Source organism: Aythya fuligula, chromosome 3 (assembly GCF_009819795.1).
Source record: "Aythya fuligula isolate bAytFul2 chromosome 3, bAytFul2.pri, whole genome shotgun sequence".
In the NCBI taxonomy this organism is placed as follows: domain Eukaryota; kingdom Metazoa; phylum Chordata; class Aves; order Anseriformes; family Anatidae; genus Aythya; species Aythya fuligula.
The window spans coordinates 100,446,650-100,465,525 of NC_045561.1; the positions used below are offsets into that span (position 1 = coordinate 100,446,650).

The following is an 18,876-nucleotide window of genomic DNA, read 5'->3' on the forward strand; positions in this document are numbered from 1 at the left end:
CTGAGCGAGCGGGAGGGAAACGGCTCGCGTTTAAAAATAAAAGGTTTATAAATAAAATAAATAAAATGTTTTCTGTGTTCTTTTCACTGTGACTGAAATACAATTGCTTATATTTATTTGCTTGTTTGTTTTTATTACTTTGGGGGACTAAAAGTGTGGGGGGGGTTGCGGTTTTTTTCCTTTTTTTTTTTTTTTTCTTTTCCTTTTTTTCTTGGGGGGACAAAAGTTATTTTATTTTATTTTATTTTATTTTATTTTATTTTATTTTATTTTATTTTATTTTATTTTATTTTATTTTATTTTATTTTATTTTATTTTATTTTATTCATGTCAGATGAGTTTTATGGAACAACGCAGTTCCAGCAACGGAGACGTTTTAAGGGAACTGAAAGTAGCATTAAGGAAAGCCCTACACATCAAAACATTTGCTATTGAAAATCATAAGAATTGTGTTTTCGGTGCCAACTAAAGCAAGCATCAGCTCCTGCCCATGGGGAGCCATGTGGAAGTTTACAAAACGTGCTCACTAAGAAAGCCCAGGCACATGCGTTTCTCTCATGAAGCTGTAATCCCAGTCCAGAAACTCCCCAATGCATTAAACCCAGGGGAGGAAGCGCCCAGGTAGCACCCATAAGGCCAGAGAGATGAGCTGACAAGGACCTTGTGAAGTTCAAGGAGAAGTGCCAGGTCCTGCCCCTGGGGAGGAACAGCCCCAGGCACCCTCAGGACATGCTGGGCCCACCCAGCTGGGAAGCAGCTCTGCACTGCAGGACCTGGGGGTTCTGGAAGACACCAAGTTGACCAAGAGCCAGCAATGGGCCCTTGCTGCCAAGAAAATTAGTGATATTCTTGCCTGCATTAGGCACAGTATTACCAGCAGGTCAAAGGAGGTGATCCTTCCCTTCTACTTAGTAGTGGTGAGGCTGCACCTGGAGTGCTGTGTCCAGTTTGCGGCCGCCCAATACAAGGGAGGTAGGGATATACTGGAAAGAGTGCAGCAGAGGGCCACCAAAATGACTGAGAGACTGGAACACCTCTCCTATGAAGAGCTGACAGAGCTACAGCTGTTCAGCTTGGAGAACTGGAGGCTCAGGGGGGATCTTGTCAATGTCTATAAATGCCAGAAGGGAAGGTGCAAGGAAGATGAAGCCAGGCTCTTTTCAGTGGTGCCCAGTCTCAGGAGAAGAGGCAATGGGCACAGAGTGGAACACAAGGGGTTCCACATGAACATCAGGAAGCACTTCTGTGCTGTGCAGGTGACAGACCACTGACACAGGTTTCCCAGTGGGGCTGCGCAATCTCCTCCTTGGAGATCTTCAAAAAATGCCTGGGCATGGTCCTGGGCAACCTGCTATGGGTGGCCCTACTTGACCAGGGGCTTGGACCAGATGCCTCCAGAGGTCCCTTCCAACCTTCTGTGATTCTGTGATAACTCAAGCATCCTCCATTTATGGTGGGAAGTGGTATTTGCAGCATTTAACATGATTTTGGGTGGAGAACCCCACAGTCTTTCTGCCTGCTTCAATTTTTGTATTAGACTCTTCCTCCAAAAATAAGAGATTTTGCTCTCCCTGTAAATAAAACTTGGTGCAGTCATGCAAAGGATCAGAGCTACTTCAAGCTACTAAAAGACAATGAAATCTCACTGGTGTCTTCAGTTAAAGCTCTTCCTTGCCCACCTAATTAATTATCTCGTTCCTGTGATGAGCTCCAGTGGAATCTTGGTCTTTAACAAGTCATTAAAATGAATTGAGCACCACCCAGGAATGAGTATACCCTCAGACTGTTGCACAATCCCAGTTTATTCTTCTCATCTTGAAAAGCATTTGCAGAAGGAACGAAAAATATGAAAAGTACAAAAAGATGGTGCAAACTTCCACATATTTAGTACTTTAAAAGCCATAGACCTGAAGGTCATTAAACTGTTTCCCAGACTCAACTGCTTTGAAAATCCCACATATCTCAGCATGGAACAGATATCCCATCCTATCTCCAGTTCCATGACTTTTTGAACTGGCTAGCTTGACTTGAAATGTGATAGCTAACTGCATGCAGGGTATATGGTGTCACAGAGGAAGGGAGAAGCTGTGGCTGGGTGCATCACCTTCATTGGGGTCATTGAGAAGGGGAGCCTCCCACGGTTGCCCAGCTCCACATACCATGCCATGCTCAGCCACAACCTGTTGTCCCATATCCTCATGTCAAGCAGGATCATGTACTGGGAGAAGATCTTATGCATCTTTTGACAGATCTCGGTAGAATACAAAAATAATTTGGTCAGAGTGGTATCAGAATACATTTACTGCATTTTTTTCTTGCTTCGTCCAAGATATTCACAAGACTTAATGCTATTCTTATGTACAGAATGCTTACTTCTGATTTTCTCAGATCAAGATTATTTCCATGAATTATCTCTGTAAAGGTTTCCACTGAGACTGTCAGGCTTTTCACTACTTGTTTGTGATATTTTTAGTTGGTTTACTTTTCTTTGAATTATGCCTTTTTATAGCAGATGGGTTTCTTATTCCTTACAGGTTTACACATTTGTATAACTTGTCTTATAATAAAAGAGCAACCATCAATAATTGACAGGGAAAGAAAAGACCTTCTACTGCACTCATTAATTCTTGGGTTGAACAGACAGATTCATACATCCAATTTACAGGCAAGGACTGAACAGTAGATCTTCTGCTATCATGACCAACATGCAGAATTCAGATTCAAACAAACAAAAAGGCCTTGAAGTTGACTGAGTACTGTGTACATTGCCTTCATAGCTTTTTCTCCCAGTTGGTAAAAGTGAGGCTACATATGATCAGCCAGCCCTATCCTTACTGCGGCATATCTGTTGCTGATTTCTCATTGCTGTTGTGTTGTAGTGGTAAGACAGACGATCTCTTTCCTCTTGTGGCAGCTGGCATTTTTACTATCGTGCCTATCACAAGATAAGTGAACCAAAATTTGTTTGATTTATTCATTTATTAACATATTTTCTTGGCAGTCATTTCTGTATTTATAACTGACAGTCTGCAGAAAAAATAGGAGTTGATATATGTACACAAAAATGCGCTCATCGCTTAAGTATGAGCATGTCTGTAAGATGCTTTTATTTAAACTCACTGTAAATGTTAGTGTGGCTTGTCCCACATTAATGCACATAATGTATACATTTGCTAAACATTTTAATCTTCTTTGATAAATATTTTAACTTGAAACATGATTAAATTGAAATGTGGTTCACTTCAGAAGCTTTTAAAGCAAAATTTGATGAGACCTCAATGAAGGAAGCATCTTCTATTATAAACTAAGCTGTTAGATAGGTAGGTCACTAGGTAATCACTTTATCTGGTATACCCTACGAATGTAAGTTATATTGGCAACTGATTATGTTGATTAAAAGTATAAAGAGAGGAAAAGGAGGTATTGGTTTTCCTACTTTTTGGAACCAAGATCTTGCAGAACAAAAAACCTGTCCAGGCTTCCATGTAAAGCTATGTGTCAATGAAGCTGCACAGCAGTAATCCCCTAGCATTACAGTCTTTAGTGGACCCTTAGAGGAACAGTCTACCAATGTGCACTGATAATTTGGCTTGGTTACACAAGCCTCTTTCAGAGAAGTGAGCTGGTAACATACTCAGTTTTGCTTCTGATTTTAGTTAGCTATGACCCTGACCAGTTTTGCCTTCTGTTTCTTCAAGTTAATATACTAAATCATTTTACTGATACCATCATAAGACCTTGTCCTGTTGCTGTTGGGGTCCTTCTGTAACACAGCTTTCCACTTCTTCACCTGGTCCATTCTGAGTCTGCCTGACATATGAACCTCATTAATAGTGGGTGTCAGTAAGGAAACATCTCTTTGCACCTTGTTCTCACAATTCTCACATTGGTCTATTCAGTAGCACTAAGATGGGGATGGGATTTCTTCATTAACACTCTGAACAGTCCAATTTTGATCCATCTGCACATCATCTAGTCTTTCTGCTTCTTGTAAAGGATTTCTCAGTATAAACTGAATGCAGACTACTGGAATGCTGAGATGATTACTTATCTTTCTCTTTTTTTTTACTCTTTAGTCAGATCCTCATCATAGCTGTTTAGATAATTTCACATCTCTATAAATACTAATCCTGAATGTCAGTACGAGTTGGGCAGTTTTTTCCTATCCTGTGAATTCATGCAAGGAAAGATGAGTGCTGAACACTCTGATTTTCCGACTATTTGAAATTTAGCAAAAAGCCTCAGAATGTTAGAAAATAGGATAGGCTGCCTTCTGCAGATGCTTTGGTTAATTAGCATTGGTGTGTGGGGGGGTGTTCTTGACAGTGTTTTGTTTACAGCAGGAGCCTATCACTCCACTTCTGCATCTATTTATTTATTTATTTAATTTATTTATTTATTTTGTAACAGACTATTAGATTAGCACTCGCTATTGAATGTGGTATTACATGTTAAAATTGGCTGCTGTTAGGGTTATTCAGGGAATCTGAGCATTGAATCAATGCTCTGAACCACATTAGCCTCTCTGAGCAGTGCATGCAAGAGCTGCACACCTACTTCAGAATGGGACTTGCCCTTCAGCAGGGAATCTGTCACACCTAGGGTACCCTGGTCCACAATGCAAGGTTTTAGCTCCATTTTAGATGCACAGCCAGGTGCATTCACCTGAATGCACATGAAAAAAAATGGAGTGAATTAATTATTCACTGAAGAACTAAGAGGTATCTCTAGATCAGCTCTCCTTGTCTGTGTGGGTGACTTCAATTTGCCAGATGTTAACTGGGAATACAACACAGCTGATACAAACAGGTCTTCAGGCTGTTCAGAGAACTAGTTCCCTGGGAAACTGCCTTTGAAGATGTTGGGGTCCACCAGCAATGGTGACTTTTTAAGTACCACCTCTTAGCACAGGAAGAGGCAATTCCAAAATATCAGAATTCAAGCAGAGAGGGCAGAAGATTGGCTTGTCTGAGCAGGGATCTCCTTCTAGAGCTTAGGGAGAAGAAGAAAGTGTATGGCCAGTAGTTGGGTGACATGGGAGTACTACAGAGATGTTGTTTGCCATTTTAGGAAGAAAATTTGTGCAGCCAAAGGTCAGTTAGAGTTGAAGCTGGACACTACTGTGGGGGACAATAAAATGGGCTTTTTAAAAAGTTAACAACAAAAGGAGGACCAGAGAAAACATCGGTTCATTACTTGAAGTTGGTGACTTCATAAATAGGGACATAGACAAAGCAGAGATGTTTAATGCCTTCTGCACCTCTGTCTTCAACACTGATGGTGAGCTCTGGGACCCCAGGTGCCCTGAGCTGGAGGACCATGACCACAGTAATGATAAACTCCCAGCTGCCCCCGAACCTGTGTGGGATTTGCCTCTGAAGCTGGATGCATGTAAATCTATGGGGCCTGACGGAATTCATCTCAGGTTACTCTGAGAACTGCCTGATGTTATTGTGAGACCTCTTGCAATTATTTTTTAACAGTCTTGGAAATCTGGAAAGGTTGCACATGACTGGAAGCTGGAAAATGTGTCCAAATTTCCAAGAAAGGCAAAAAGAAGACCCTGGTAATTACAGGCCTGTCAGTTTCAATTTCAGTGCCTGATATAATTATGGAGAAGATTATTACAGGAGTTATTAAAAAACACCTGAAAGACAACACAATCATTGGTCCCAGCCAACATGGGTTCATGAGGGGAAAGTTCTGCTTAACAAATTTAATTTCCTTTTATGACAAGGTCATCCATCTAGTTGACCAAAAGAAGCCAGCTGATGTAATCTTTTTGGATTTCAAAAAAACTTTCAATCCTTCTGGACAAAATGTCCAGCATACAACTAGACAAATACGGTATATGATGGCTGACAAGTTGGATTATAGTAAATGGGGTTACATGAGGCTGGCAGCTAGTTACTAGTCAGGTTCCCCAGTGCTCCATTTTAGGGCCTGTTCTCTTCAGTGTATTCATAAATGATTTATATGCAGGTTTAAAGTGAATACTAAGTTTGCAGATGACACTAAATTAGTAGGAGCTGTTGACTAGGTTGAGGGTAGGGAGGCCTTGCCTAAACTGCATGAAGTTTAACAGGAGCTACTGCCAGACTCTGAACCTGACACAGGGCAACCCTGGCTATATGTACAGAGAGACTGAGGGATGAAAGGCTGAGGATCAGCACGGTGGAAAGGGATTTGAAGGTTTCAGTTGACATCAAGTTGAATATGAATCAACAGTGTGCCCTGGCAGCCAGGAGGGCCAAAGTGTCCTGGGGTGCATCAAGCACAGCATTGCTAGCTGGTCGAGGGATTGTCCAGCTCTGCTCTGTGCTTGTGCAGCCACACCTCGAGTAGTGTGTGCTGTTTGGGGGCACCACAATATCAGAAGGACATAAAACTATTAGAGAGTGTCCAAAGGAGTGCTATGAAGATGGTGAAGGGTCTAGAGAGCAAGACATTTGAGGAGAGCTGGTCACTTGGATTGCTTAGCCCAGAGCAGAGCAAGCTGAGGGGAGGCTTCATGGCAGCCTGCAGCTCCCTCACGGCATGGAGCTGGGACAGGGGAGGGTCAGGCTGGGTGTAAGGGAAAGATTCTGCACCTAGAGGGTGGTTGTGCACAGGAACAGGCTCCCCAGGACAGTGGGCACAGCACTGAGACTACTGGAGTTCAGGAAGCATTTGCACAGCATCCTCAGACACAGGGTCTGATTTTTGAGTGGTCCTGTGTAGAGCCAGGAGCTGGACTTGATAATCCTTGCGGATACCTTCTGACTTGGGATATTCTATGATTGTATTTTAGCAGCTTGCAACTTAATATTAATAGTGCTGCTTAGTTAATAGTGCTGCTTTTGTTATAAAACCATATATAATAAAAAGTGCTTCCAGTGATGAGAGAGTACGGGGAGCCCAGGACTCGTATTTTGAGTTAGCACCTGAACATAGCAGACGACTCGTATTATTTCTCTTCTAATGACTACTTAGTAACTCCTTGCCACAGAGCCTCTGGCTTCTGAAAAGACGTCCTCCCTGGGCCAAGGAGGGGGCTGAACATCAGGGGTTAACTTTATGTATTAAACTGGATATGGAGAGTTGAAATGGTGGGTACTGAAGAAAGATCATCTACTATCATGCTGCTTTAAAGCTGGTGGCTTCTGTTTTTTATATGGTATTTTATGTGTGTAAGCGAGCTGCTACTGTTTTTATATGGCATTATATGCGGGTGAGGGAGCACCAGAAGAGGTAGCAGCATGTTTTGCTGAGGGTTTTGGTGTTCACTAGCTGCTGTGCCAGGCTTCGCAGGCCCAGACCCCATTTTATTTACACAAAATGTATTTCAACACCAGAGACTGCACCCCTGAGGGGAGTTGGGCAGTGAGCCCACCTCATGCTCCCCAGGCCCAAGGGGATGCAGGATTAAGCAGGGTGTGCATGATGGGGAAAGGCAGGGTGGAAGGGGGGCTTTCCCTAAAAAAAAGGGGGAAAAAAAAAAAGAAAAAAAAAGAAAACGAAAAAAAAAAAAGAAAAAAAGGGAAAAAAAGAAGAAAATAAAAGAAAAAGATAAGAAAGAAAAGAAGAGAAAAAAAAAAAAGAGAGAAAAGAGGAGAAAAAAAAAAAAAGAAAAAAAAAAAAGAAAAAAAAAAAAACAAGAAAAAAAAGCCTGTGAGGGAATGGAAGGACACCACATTCCTCACAGGCAGAGGCAATGCCTGTACCCGCCGGCCGTAGTGCGCATGCGCGGCGCCTCCGCTCCCCCCCCTCCTTCCGCGCTTTGCCCCTGCCCGCTCCCCGCCACTGCCTCTGCTGTCATCCACGCGCGCCGTGCCAGCACTCGGCGAACCCTCTGTGGCGTCACCCGGGCGGAAGCCCTCCGCTCTCTCCTGCGCGCCCGGCGGCTCCCCCCGCCCTTCTTCCGGCTTTGGCTTCACCTTAGGGCGGGACAGGCGGGGCGGGGCGCTCGGAGCGAGCCGCGATCTGCGCCGCTCTCGCGAGAACTCTCCCTCTTCCTAGGCCGGCGCTGAGCGAGGTAGGTGCTCGGGCCCCGCTCGGGCCTGGCCGCCGCCGCCATTTCGCCCCCTGCCGCCGCGATATGGTGCCGAGGGCCGGGCCGGCCGCCCCGCGGGCCCGCCGGGGCCGGGATACCCCTGATTAGGGCCCTCCCGGGGCCCGATGGGCGCGGGGAGCCCGGAGTTGTGGGGAGGGAGCCGCCGGGGGTTGTCCTCCCCCTCCCCCTCGTCCCATGGGTGTGCGCTGAGGGGAGGCCGCCGGGCCGCGAGGAGGGGACCGGGGCCTGGCACAGAGCCCCGGGGCCAAGCACGGAGCCCTGTGGGCCGTGAGGGGCGCCCTGTCCGGCCGCACGTGGGGCTCCCGCCGCTCCTGGGCCACGGTAGCCGCCAGGGTGTAAGCGGAGGCCTCGTTCCTCAGCCCTTCAGCCGCTCCTCGCCTTGCTGGGGTCACCTTCGCTTGCAGCGGGAGTCGTGTGGATGTGAGGTGCTCCTTGGTTTCGTTTCGAAGTGTGCGGCTGAAAGGCCGGAGTCAGCTGTAACGCTGTGCTTGTTGCAGAAGGTGTGTTGCTGTGGGTGACTGAGATGTTGTTTTGCATTGCAGAAAGGCCATGTTCAGCTCTAGCGCAAAGATTGTGAAGCCTAATGGCGAGAAGCCAGATGAATTTGAGTCGGGTATATCCCAGGTATGTGTGTTTTCATTCTGCTGTTCGCTGACTAAGTGCATGTTGTGGAGATGCTGTTCTGACAGTTTTCCAGAGTGTAAACTTTGGGGTTGATGCTGTCTAAATGTGTTCCTCTTTCCTGGTTTTCCTTAAGAACTGCGATAGTGTTCCCACCAGTTGAGTTTGTTGCATCTGTCAGTGTGATCTACAGGAAGCAAACTCTTTGCTTAAAAATACTTACAGCTCATTTCTACCACTGTGGACAGACTTTGTTCTCAAGTTCTTTTTTTTTTTTTTTTTTTAAAATGAGTTGAACACCAAATAATGGATTGTTCTGAAACTTTTTTCTCTCTAGGCTCTCCTGGAGTTGGAAATGAACTCTGACTTAAAGGCTCAGCTGCGGGAGTTGAACATCACAGCAGCAAAGGTAGGCCAGATGTTCTCCATGAAGAGAGATTCTCCATAAGAACTGCTTGGTAACTTGCTTTGTGTGTTGTTAACATTTACAAATGTTAACACACCAGTTGAATGGTGTCTTTAGTTGTACATGTACGTAGCCTGTGATGGCTTTCTGTATGCTGTTGTGGTTTACCTTATGGTATTGGCTGTTAACGTGTATGATTTCGTAGTAGCTTCTTCTTTAGGAGTTGGTCTGATAAGTCCTTGTAAAAACTCATATGGCAGTTTGGTGCTTGAAGTAAATGTGTTAATAGTAAGTTCCATGTTCTGTCTCTGCAAACTGGGTTTGAGATCTGAATGTTTTTGTGGTTCTTAGTAATGCAGATGTTATGAAATCTTTGTCAGGAACATAAACTGCTATACTCTTTGTAAAGTTAGGTTGTTATAAGTCCTCTTTTAGGCAACAAGTGATAGATGAGAAATGGATCAATATAATAGGCTGACTTGATTGTGAAGGTTAGCTTTTCTTTCTTTTTTTGTTTTTCAAGTCTAAGTTTGAAGAGGCAACAGAAGGAAGAAAGTCACCGTTAGAATTTGTCAGACCAGGGGACTGGGTGGAACTTCTGAAGCTGCTTGTTGTAGCCAGAGACTTAGGCTGATTTTTGGTTCTTTCCCAAGCCCACTGACATGCACACATGCACAAAGGCACAACTGATTAGAGTCAAGTTAAAGATTGTGGGAATGCAGAAGTCAGCTTGGTATATGCGTTAACTTCAGTGGAGTTCAGGGCCCTACTGAAAAGCTCATTTACTGCTGAATGCATCAGTATCTACCCTCTGCAATGAGGAATCATTAAAAAAAAAAAAAAAAAGTCTGTTATTTACTGAGTTTAACTACTTTGTCTTATAGAGAAACCTTATGGGCATCAGAGTTAGCTCGTGAGAACGCTGCTGGTGACAAACGTGTGGGAGAATGAGCGTGTCCCTGTTTAGATTCAGGAGAGAAGTGCCTTGTAAGCTGCTGCAACTTACCTAGGTTTTGAACAATTGTGAGAGAAAATGCTCTGTTGTTGGTGTGATGTAAAACTGACTTTTGCAGGTGAAAGAATTTTGAGTAGTGATTCAGATAGTGGACAGAATATCACTGCCATGAAGTAGGTACTCAAAACCAAGAGCTATTACCGTAATCTTTGTTTAGAGTCTGTTAGAGGCAAATGATTCTTGAAACTTTGTGTCAGGACGTAAGTAACATCTCAGGTGTGATGGTAGGCTTCAGGGAGCTAGAATCTTTGCTGAAGCAATGAGCTTTGCAGCACTGTTTTACAGCATAGCAAGTGCTCTGACAGGTTTTTCTGTTCAATCCTTGTGCTTAAATGCATGAAAGCAGGTACTTCCCCTCGATGCTTTTTCTTTTTTTAAAAGTTGTAGGCAAGGCTACCAAATGTCAGTGTTCAGAGGGTTCATGATCAAATTAACCATTCCTTCTCAACCCCTAGGTAACGTTTTACTTCTATTACAGGAAATAGAAGTGGGTGGTGGCAGAAAAGCCATCATTATCTTCGTACCTGTTCCTCAGCTGAAATCTTTCCAGAAGATTCAGGTGCGGCTAGTTCGTGAGCTGGAGAAGAAATTCAGTGGAAAGCATGTGGTGTTCATTGCTCAGGTAAAACCCTTTACAATAACAAAAACTTCAGTTTGAAGCCATCCCTGGAGGTAATTTAGTCCACTCTCATGCATGAAGCAGGACTATTACCAACATTAGATCAGGTCAGCCTTGGTTTTGTCTAGCTGAGTCTTGGAAACAGTTAAGGATCAAGATTCCACAGCCTCTCTGGATAACCTGTTCCAGAGTTCTACTGCTGCTCTTGTCTTGTCCATTCAAGGTAACAGTGATACAATGCGTGTTTTTGTACCAGCAGGAAATGCAGCGAATGTCCTTCTGTGGATGTAAACTAAAATGATTTCAGCTAGGAGCCAAGGCTATGTGAACTTGTTGGTGAGATGGGAAGGTTTTTTGGAAGAGGATGTAACTCCTGTTCTGGTGTCCTTCTCCTTCAGAAGTTTGAGAAGCAAACCTTGAAAGTGAAAGACAGCAAATATTAATAGTAGCCGTGGTACATTTGCATAATATAAGCATTTAACGTTCAATTTAATGGCAGAGGAAAAGAAGACCTTAATGAAGTGACTTAACTGCAGTTCTGAGTTTATAGAGCTGAACAACAAAAAGGTGATGGATGGCTCTGTGGGCAGTACAAAGGGGGAAAACAAACTCTGGAGATATGTCTACAGGGTGGACAACTAGTTGTTAGACTGCACCTCTTCAGCAAAAATATTTTGTGAAATACTTTTAAGAGTATTGCCAGAGTACCTTACTCTGAGTCTTTGTGAACAAAAACTTTTAATGAAGTACTTCTGGCTTGCTTATTCTCAGTGCTGGAGAATTCCCTGTCAGTATAGCAATCCATATCTTAAAACGGAATATGTGCAGTTCTGAAGGTGAAATGTTTTTGAATGTGACACGAGCCAGCATGGATTATAGTGCCACCCTATGTGTACAGGCATGGAGAAGCTCTGATGTGTTAGTTGAAAGTACTGTAGTTGGCTGCAACTGCATCTAAAACTCAAGGTGTTAAAACATCTATGTAGATACGGAGGTAGAAAATAAGTCTTAATCATCTAAACTGTCATAAATATTTGTAGGTTATGTCCTTGGAACAGAATACCTTAAACCAGGGGTTGATCAGGATTGAGTAGCAGATTGCATAATTCAGAGCAGTGTCTCTGTCTCAGGTGTCACCTAGCTGTCTGTGGGATTGAGATAGCCTTTAGTTTGAAGCAGGGGAGTAAACTTAGTCCACTAGAAACTGAGATTTCTCTTCCCCCAAATCCATTCAGCTTATTAATGCAGTGTAATAAACCACCCTGGCTGTACGTGTAGGGGGTGAGAGTAATGCAATATGAATATTTTCAATGCACTGAAATAATTTCTCATTGATAGATGAGAAGTAAAGCTATGCTAGTATTTCAGCAAGTAGCTTTGGGCATACTGAAGTCTCAATTTTTTGTTGATTTGTGTCTCTGATTCCTAAAAATTAAATAAGTTACAGAGCACGCAGTTTAAGTTGGTTCTGAACGCTACATACTGTGAAATAACATTTCACTTTTTTTTTTTTCCATTGACAGAGGAGGATTCTGCCCAAGCCAACAAGAAAAAGCCGCACAAAAAACAAGCAGAAGCGTCCCAGGAGGTAAGCAAGTTACATTAACGCAGAATGACAGACTTCTTTTGTAACTTGGAGGTTTACTGAAGTAACATGTAGGTGATTTTTTTTTGTTGTTTGACTAGTCACTTAAATGATTGGGTGGTCTTGTTCTTTCTGTGAGACGGAAAGAACATTTTAACATTGTTGACATTGTTAACAAATTAACATTATAACACTGTTGAAATACTGTTTGCCATTTGGCTGCTACAAGGTGCATAAGTAGCCAGTCTTTGAGCAGTGTATTGCATTTTGGGAGGAACTTTCATCTGTATTTCCCATTAAAGCTGTAGCCAGCAATAGTGACTTAAGAACAGTGACCAGAATAGTGGCCTAAGTGACCTTCACAGCTGTCTGTGTTTCCACAATGTGCTGACAAGATATTTTTTTGAAACTGTAGGGAGAGTCTCATTACATGATAGATGTAGAAAAGACAGGGCTATGATACTGAAGGGGTGCAATGAGGGAGAGTAGTTGAGGTAGGATGTAAGTGTAAGTAGTTCTGCAGAGCATGAATTTAGCAGCAGTACTGTAGTCCTTTGTGTTAACTGGCATCCCTGCTTATTGAGTGTCTTTAAGGTATTGGTAGTTACAGGACGCTACTATGTTAATGCCTCTTCTATACTGTTCTCTATTGTAGTGTGTCATAATGTAGCTCCTTTCTTGAAAGTTTGTCCTCTTCATGGTACATAGCATGGTCTGTAGCTTCTTGCAGTCCCAGTACTACACTCAGGTCCTACCTAAATTGTCTTCTGAGATTTTCAGGCATGGATTTTAAAGTTGCAGTTTTGTAGTACTTACTGTCAGTCCTGCCTGTGGAGGACTTTGCCTCTGTTACAGAGTGCTAGTGCAACACAGCTAGTGTTGCAGGCTGGCTGGAGGAGTTGGATGTGAACCTGGTCAGCGTGCTGCTGTGTTCAGCAGGAAGGAAGTAGAGTGTGCAGGGCTGTCCCTTTCACAGCCTGACACTAGGTCAGACTAGTAGGGTTGTAAAATTGACATGTGTATTGCAAAGTGTAGAAACGTGATGGGTGTTGGTCTGTCTTCACTATCTCAATTTTTGGAAGTTTGAAATGCAGCTACAGAAACGTTTCTTTGCTATTAGTGATTCTGCCTTGAAACTGCAGATGGGGAAGCTGGGAATCTTATTAGTCATCTAGACTCGTACACAAAATAACCTGGATTTTTCTAATTATTGTCTTTGACAGTTCAAGAGCAAGTTCAAGAACACAAGTGTAGTCCATGTTTTCTAAGCAGAGGCTAAACTTACCAGCTAGATTTTTCCTGTAATACACCACAAACTGTTTAGGTAGATGAAGAAACCACTGTTCTCAAAACTGGCTATCCTGTGAGCATATTGTGCTATATGTAGTTTATATTCTGCATGCTTACTCTTCCAGTGAATGTCTCACAGAAGTAAAGGTGGGACGACTTAGTTTTGATGTAAACAAAATCTTCTTTAAATGTGTAGAAATAGTGTTTGAGGCCTGTCGGGGCACAGCAACCTGTGATCTAATAGATCAAAACCCAGTTACTGATTTTTTTTTTTATTTTTTTTTGTCATGCACTCCAAACTTCTGCAAGCAGCATAGAACTTTTTCGCAGATCATGGAGAAATAAAAGCTGTAAAACTGTCACCACGCGCCATTTAAAAAAGCAAAACAATCAAAAATCCTATAACACTGAGTTTTCAGCAAAAGCATGCTGGTGAAGGTTTAAGCCCTGGCAGACTAGGGAATTTGGCAGACTAGGGAATTTGGCAGACGGACGTGTTTTAATGATTTGAATGTGGCATTTCAGCCGTACGCTTACTGCAGTGCACGATGCTATTCTTGAAGATCTGGTCTTCCCGAGTGAAATCGTGGGCAAGAGAATCCGTGTAAAATTGGACGGCAGCAGACTTATAAAAGTCCATTTGGACAAAGCACAACAGAATAATGTTGAACACAAGGTAAAGAAACTTAAATTATTCAGAATGGGGTGACATGGCTGCATTAATTACAAAACTTCTCAGCTAAAGACTTTTGGCTAAAGCTTTTTCGACTTGTGGCAATGGAGGAGCTCCTGGTGTTTTTGGAAGGAAATGCTAAAGATGATGCAAAGCAGTTCTGAACTAAAGCTTTAGTTCAGCTTGTCAAAACCTCCTTCGTGACTGTGAAGTAGTTAATATTGGTTTCTTATTGGGAAGGGGGGGGTTAATTGTTTCTAGCATAGAGCATTTAGTTTTGATCTTCAGGCTGTACTAAGCACATCTGCTTAAGTCCTTGATCATTTTTTTTTTTTTGTGGGGACACGTTTAAGAAAACTTAGATGTATGAGTCTCCTGCTTGTAAATGAAGGAGGTTGTAAATATTTTCTGCAAAACACTTGTTTTCTATGTAAATGCTCAGTTACTTTATTCTGGAAGAAAAGAATCAGCCTAAGAGTTGGTTTCATATGAAGATACAGTGGGAAACGGTGTAATACCTAAACTGTGTTAACAATGATTTTATTTTTCTGTACGGTATATATAAACAAGATTGTCTGTCTTCACAGGTGGAAACATTTTCTGGTGTCTACAAGAAGCTCACAGGCAAAGATGTGGTGTTTGAGTTTCCAGAATTCCAGCTGTAAAGCGCAAAAGATGGCTGAATAAAACAATTGTTCATATAACAGAGTAATTTCATTTAAATTTCCAATTCTGTAAAACTAGGTGGGAATTAACCAGTTCACGAGACTGCTCTGCTTTCTGGATGAGTGGCATTTGTGTATCAAAGTACTAACCCACCAACATTTTCTGGTCAAAATGTGACTCTGGACAGAAGAGTCTGCAAAAAGAATCGGCCTAGAAAAATAAAATGAAACGTGTTGAGACTCCTTGTACAGAGGAAGTGGGGAATTACCATAGAGCAGAGGGACTCCTGAGTTTTTTGTGCTAAGACTGTCAGTTGGAGAACAACACCTTCCTGACACTAGAAGAATTCTACATAGCAGATATTGTGACCTCTGAAACATGGAGCAATGACATATCCGAAGAAGGGTTTTAATTCTGTGGGAAGTAGGTTTGGGAAGGCATAGCTTGAGTTAGAGGTAACTGTCCTTGCTGGTTGAGTGGTAGAACGTTACTGGCTCTTACCTAAAAGCAGGTATTGCAGCTTCCAACCTTCAATAGAGTGAAATTGGAAGACATTTTAATTTCTGCAAGATTAATTATCTTGTACACAAACTACAGTTTTAGTCATTTGTTTTTGCTTTTGGAAGTCATGGATTTTGTTTCCACCTATTAGCGGTTTATATATGTAAATAAATATTGGGGTAATCTGGGGTAGCCAGGACATGACTAATAACCAACAGCAGGGATAGATATGCCAGGGTGAAAGGAGGACTGCTATCTAGACGGTATCTGTGATCTATAGATGGTGTTTTATCATAGTTCCCATACATCCTTGGCCATATGTATCATAGCAGCCAAAGGCTTTGAAAGCCCTACACGTTGAAAATCTGTACGTATATCTAGAAACATTTCCAGCAAGTTTTAACTTTTTACCAGCTCAGGGAGGAGTTTGACTCTTTGGACTTAGCAATTTATAATGTTCTGAGCAATTTGTATGAATTTAGTACTTAACCTTGCTGAACAGACTATTCTGTTACTTAGGAGGAAGTGGTTAATGCAATAAAAGGTACCTAATTATGGAGACAGCCTAATAGATGGAAAGCTAAGTAGGTAACAACCTATACACCAGGAGCTCTTAATAGCTTGTGTCTTTTTACCTAGGAGTAAATGGAAGACAAGTGCACTTATTGAGGGTCTTTGTACCTTTGCTTCCTTTTTCTCATTTTCTGTGGGTTTGCTTGCTTCCCACTTGATGCATCTCTTGAACTGTGGAAAAACTAAAAGGTTAAAACAAGTTCTACGTTGCTTTTGCATTGGAACAGGGGAGCTTTTTAAGTTGTACCATAGCTTCTGTTTAGTAGCAAAGGGCAGGTAGTAGTGGGCTGTTACTTCTGGTGCAGACAATGCAAAGAGAACAAAGAAATTATATATACCCTGTTGTAACTAATAGTTAATTTCCTGCTACTTACTGACAAGGCTTGACTTCACACAGAAAAGAACAGGCTGTGTCTTTGGAGAAATTTGCCTAAGACCTTTTCCTCTTGCATTTTCAAACTTCTGTCTCTGGCGTATAGCCCTGAATCCTGGCTGTGTGTGGGCAGAATAATTCCAGGAGATCCTACAACAGAAGGAGTGATAGAACTTGAGAATTCAAGTCTCTCACTGCTATAATGGGCATTACGCAGGTTGAAGATGGCGGGGGTAAAAAATCCAGTCTCAAGTCAGACATGTTACTAATCTTTCTGCTATAACAGTCACAGATGGTAGCCTGTGCAAATAGATATTTGCTGTTGTGGGTTGGAAGAAGCAGTTAGGGGACTGTTTGGAGACTTAACAGATGTTAACTACATTTAATTAGAGGTTGGTGAGTCTACTGGGGCCAAGTAACATCTGCAAGTAGAGGTGATGCTCAGACAGCAGGCTACAGTAGACAGTATTTCTTCTTTCATAGTGAAATATAACTCAGGTTTGATCTCTTAGTAACAAAAATGTCAGTAGCAGTTCCAGTTTTGACGCACTGGGGATTTGGAGGGAATCAAGTAAACTGAATATGAAAATGGCAAATGTTGCCAGGCATTGCCAGCTGGCTATACAATTTTTTTCTTGGCTCTTGTTGTAAGCCCTTTGAACTAAATGAAATGCAAAGGCCCGTGATGGCTCTATAAGCAAATTCTTTGAAAGTGCAACACTTAAAACTATTTATGGTTCTTACATAAATGAAGCTGCAAGCAGAGGTGAATTTTTGTAGCATAAAAATACCAGGCCATGTGCTCCGCAAAAGACTTTTGTCATAGTTTACCTTTATGCACGGGCTCCCGTGTGTTTTAGTGTCAGTGATACAGTCAGACAACTCCCGCTCTCCCTTGACAAGCATATCAAATGAACGCCTGCAATCTGGAAAGTCACTTGATGCCATCTGGTCAAGTACTAATGAGGCAGCTGGAATACTGGTGTCAAATGTTACCTTAACCTCAAGGAGTGCCCATAAGAGATGATGCTAGACTTCGCCTGTACTTTTTGTGTGCTGTCACAGAGGAGCTCTGAAAGCGTGATTCCTCAGGAGCTTGTCTGGTTTTTGTGAAAAAGTGATGAGGCATCATACTGTAGCAAGACCTGTAGTGTCATATGGAGAGACATCACATCCTGAAGAGCATAGAAAAACGGATTCTTGCCTGTTGTAGCCCAGTCAAACAAAGCGAGGAGCAAGGGCCTTATGCTGTTAGGTGCTCTTAAGGCTTGCACCTGATAGGAGAGCTTGCCATATGGCTTCCATGTAAGTCCTCACAAATGTCTTCAAATATTTTTGTCTGTGAGGAAAGCTGCTCCCTGTTGATTTCCACTAGGACCGGTTCATGGATGTGTCACAGGTCTGGAGTGACAGAATTTGCTTGAAGTGCTTGACCTGCCTTGGATTAATGTGATTAATTGGAGGCATGATTAGATAATGTCCGATAAGCTCCCCTTGAATATAAGTAGAAGCATGTGGCAAGCTTTAATAGAGTAATCCTTGCATCAGGCAGTGTTAAAGGACGCATTATGGCTCCTGTGCTATGGACTGAAATAATCTATTTCCTGTACCTTCACTTTTCCTAAGTTTTTTAAATGGGAGGCCTGAGTTTGATTCTTAGTTGAGTCTAAAAGCCAGGGTGATGCCAAGAAAAAAAATAAAAAATAATAAAATATAAACACCTTTAAAGCTTAGACTGTTTTCATCTTCTGCGGTATGGGCTTTGTAGGTCTCTACAGCTGTATCAGAATGGCAGACAAAATATCGATTATGGGGTCATGTGGTCCCAGAAAAAGAAGCCTTAAGGCTAGGCTAGGGGAGCGTGAGTCCCTTTCCTCCATACAGGCTTGACTGCAGCATTGATCAGTGCAAATGGCTGACCCCTTTGTAAGCAGGTGGCTTTGGTGTGCTTATTGCCTGCCTTAAGAGCACACATGTGAAAAACCTACATTCACTGAGAGCAAGAGAAAGAGGCGACACTGCAGCATCTCTTTGTACTAGTGCTCTGTTCCCTGCAGGAATTACATGTATTTGATCTTATTGTGATCAACAGGAGAAAGTTTTTGTTGGATTTGTTACAGCTTGCAAGTTTAGGTATCTCCTCCTCTACCCACAGGTTTACTGCTATTCCTTCTTGCCATTTCTCAGGAAAATAATTCTTAACCTTGTCAATTAGTTTCTGCTGTTAAATGTTGCTAAATGGTTAATAGCTAATGGGCAGCACCATGGTTTTCATGATCTTGTGCTGATGAGTCTGATTCAGTTTTGATTTGCCCCGGGAACAGCAAAGATAGAAGTGGAGCCAGGCATTTAAGAGATTTTACCAAATTTAGAGATGAGAAATAACAGAAAACACAGTTCACACTTCTTACTACTGCTGCAGAGAATGCTGCTCAGAAACTTTATGCAAAAAATGTTGGTGCAGCAACACTAAAGAAGTTGAAGGCTAGTTTTTACGCTGC

The 18,876-nt window shown here is 42.4% G+C and overlaps 1 protein-coding gene across 1 annotated transcript; it reads left to right on the forward strand.

Annotated features, from left to right (window-relative positions):
* Positions 1-7,972: 7,972 nt before the first annotated feature.
* RPS7 (ribosomal protein S7) lies at positions 7,973-14,968 on the forward strand. Its single transcript, XM_032184981.1, has 7 exons — positions 7,973-8,014; positions 8,596-8,677; positions 9,012-9,083; positions 10,574-10,717; positions 12,238-12,302; positions 14,115-14,265; positions 14,850-14,968. The coding sequence occupies exons 2-7, from the start codon at positions 8,603-8,605 to the stop codon at positions 14,925-14,927; spliced, it is 585 nt and encodes a 194-aa protein (XP_032040872.1). The 5' UTR covers positions 7,973-8,014; positions 8,596-8,602; the 3' UTR covers positions 14,928-14,968.
* The last annotated feature ends 3,908 nt before the right edge of the window (positions 14,969-18,876 follow it).

Coding starts and splice junctions, on each gene's coding strand:
- RPS7 (XM_032184981.1), top strand. CDS start 8,603: ATGTTCAGCTCTAGCGCAAAGATTGTGAAGCCTAATGGCGAGAAGCCA. Junction 10,718..12,237: donor ATGTGGTGTTCATTGCTCAG/GTAAAACCCTTT, acceptor TTCCATTGACAG/AGGAGGATTCTGCCCAAGCC. Junction 14,266..14,849: donor AGAATAATGTTGAACACAAG/GTAAAGAAACTT, acceptor CTGTCTTCACAG/GTGGAAACATTTTCTGGTGT.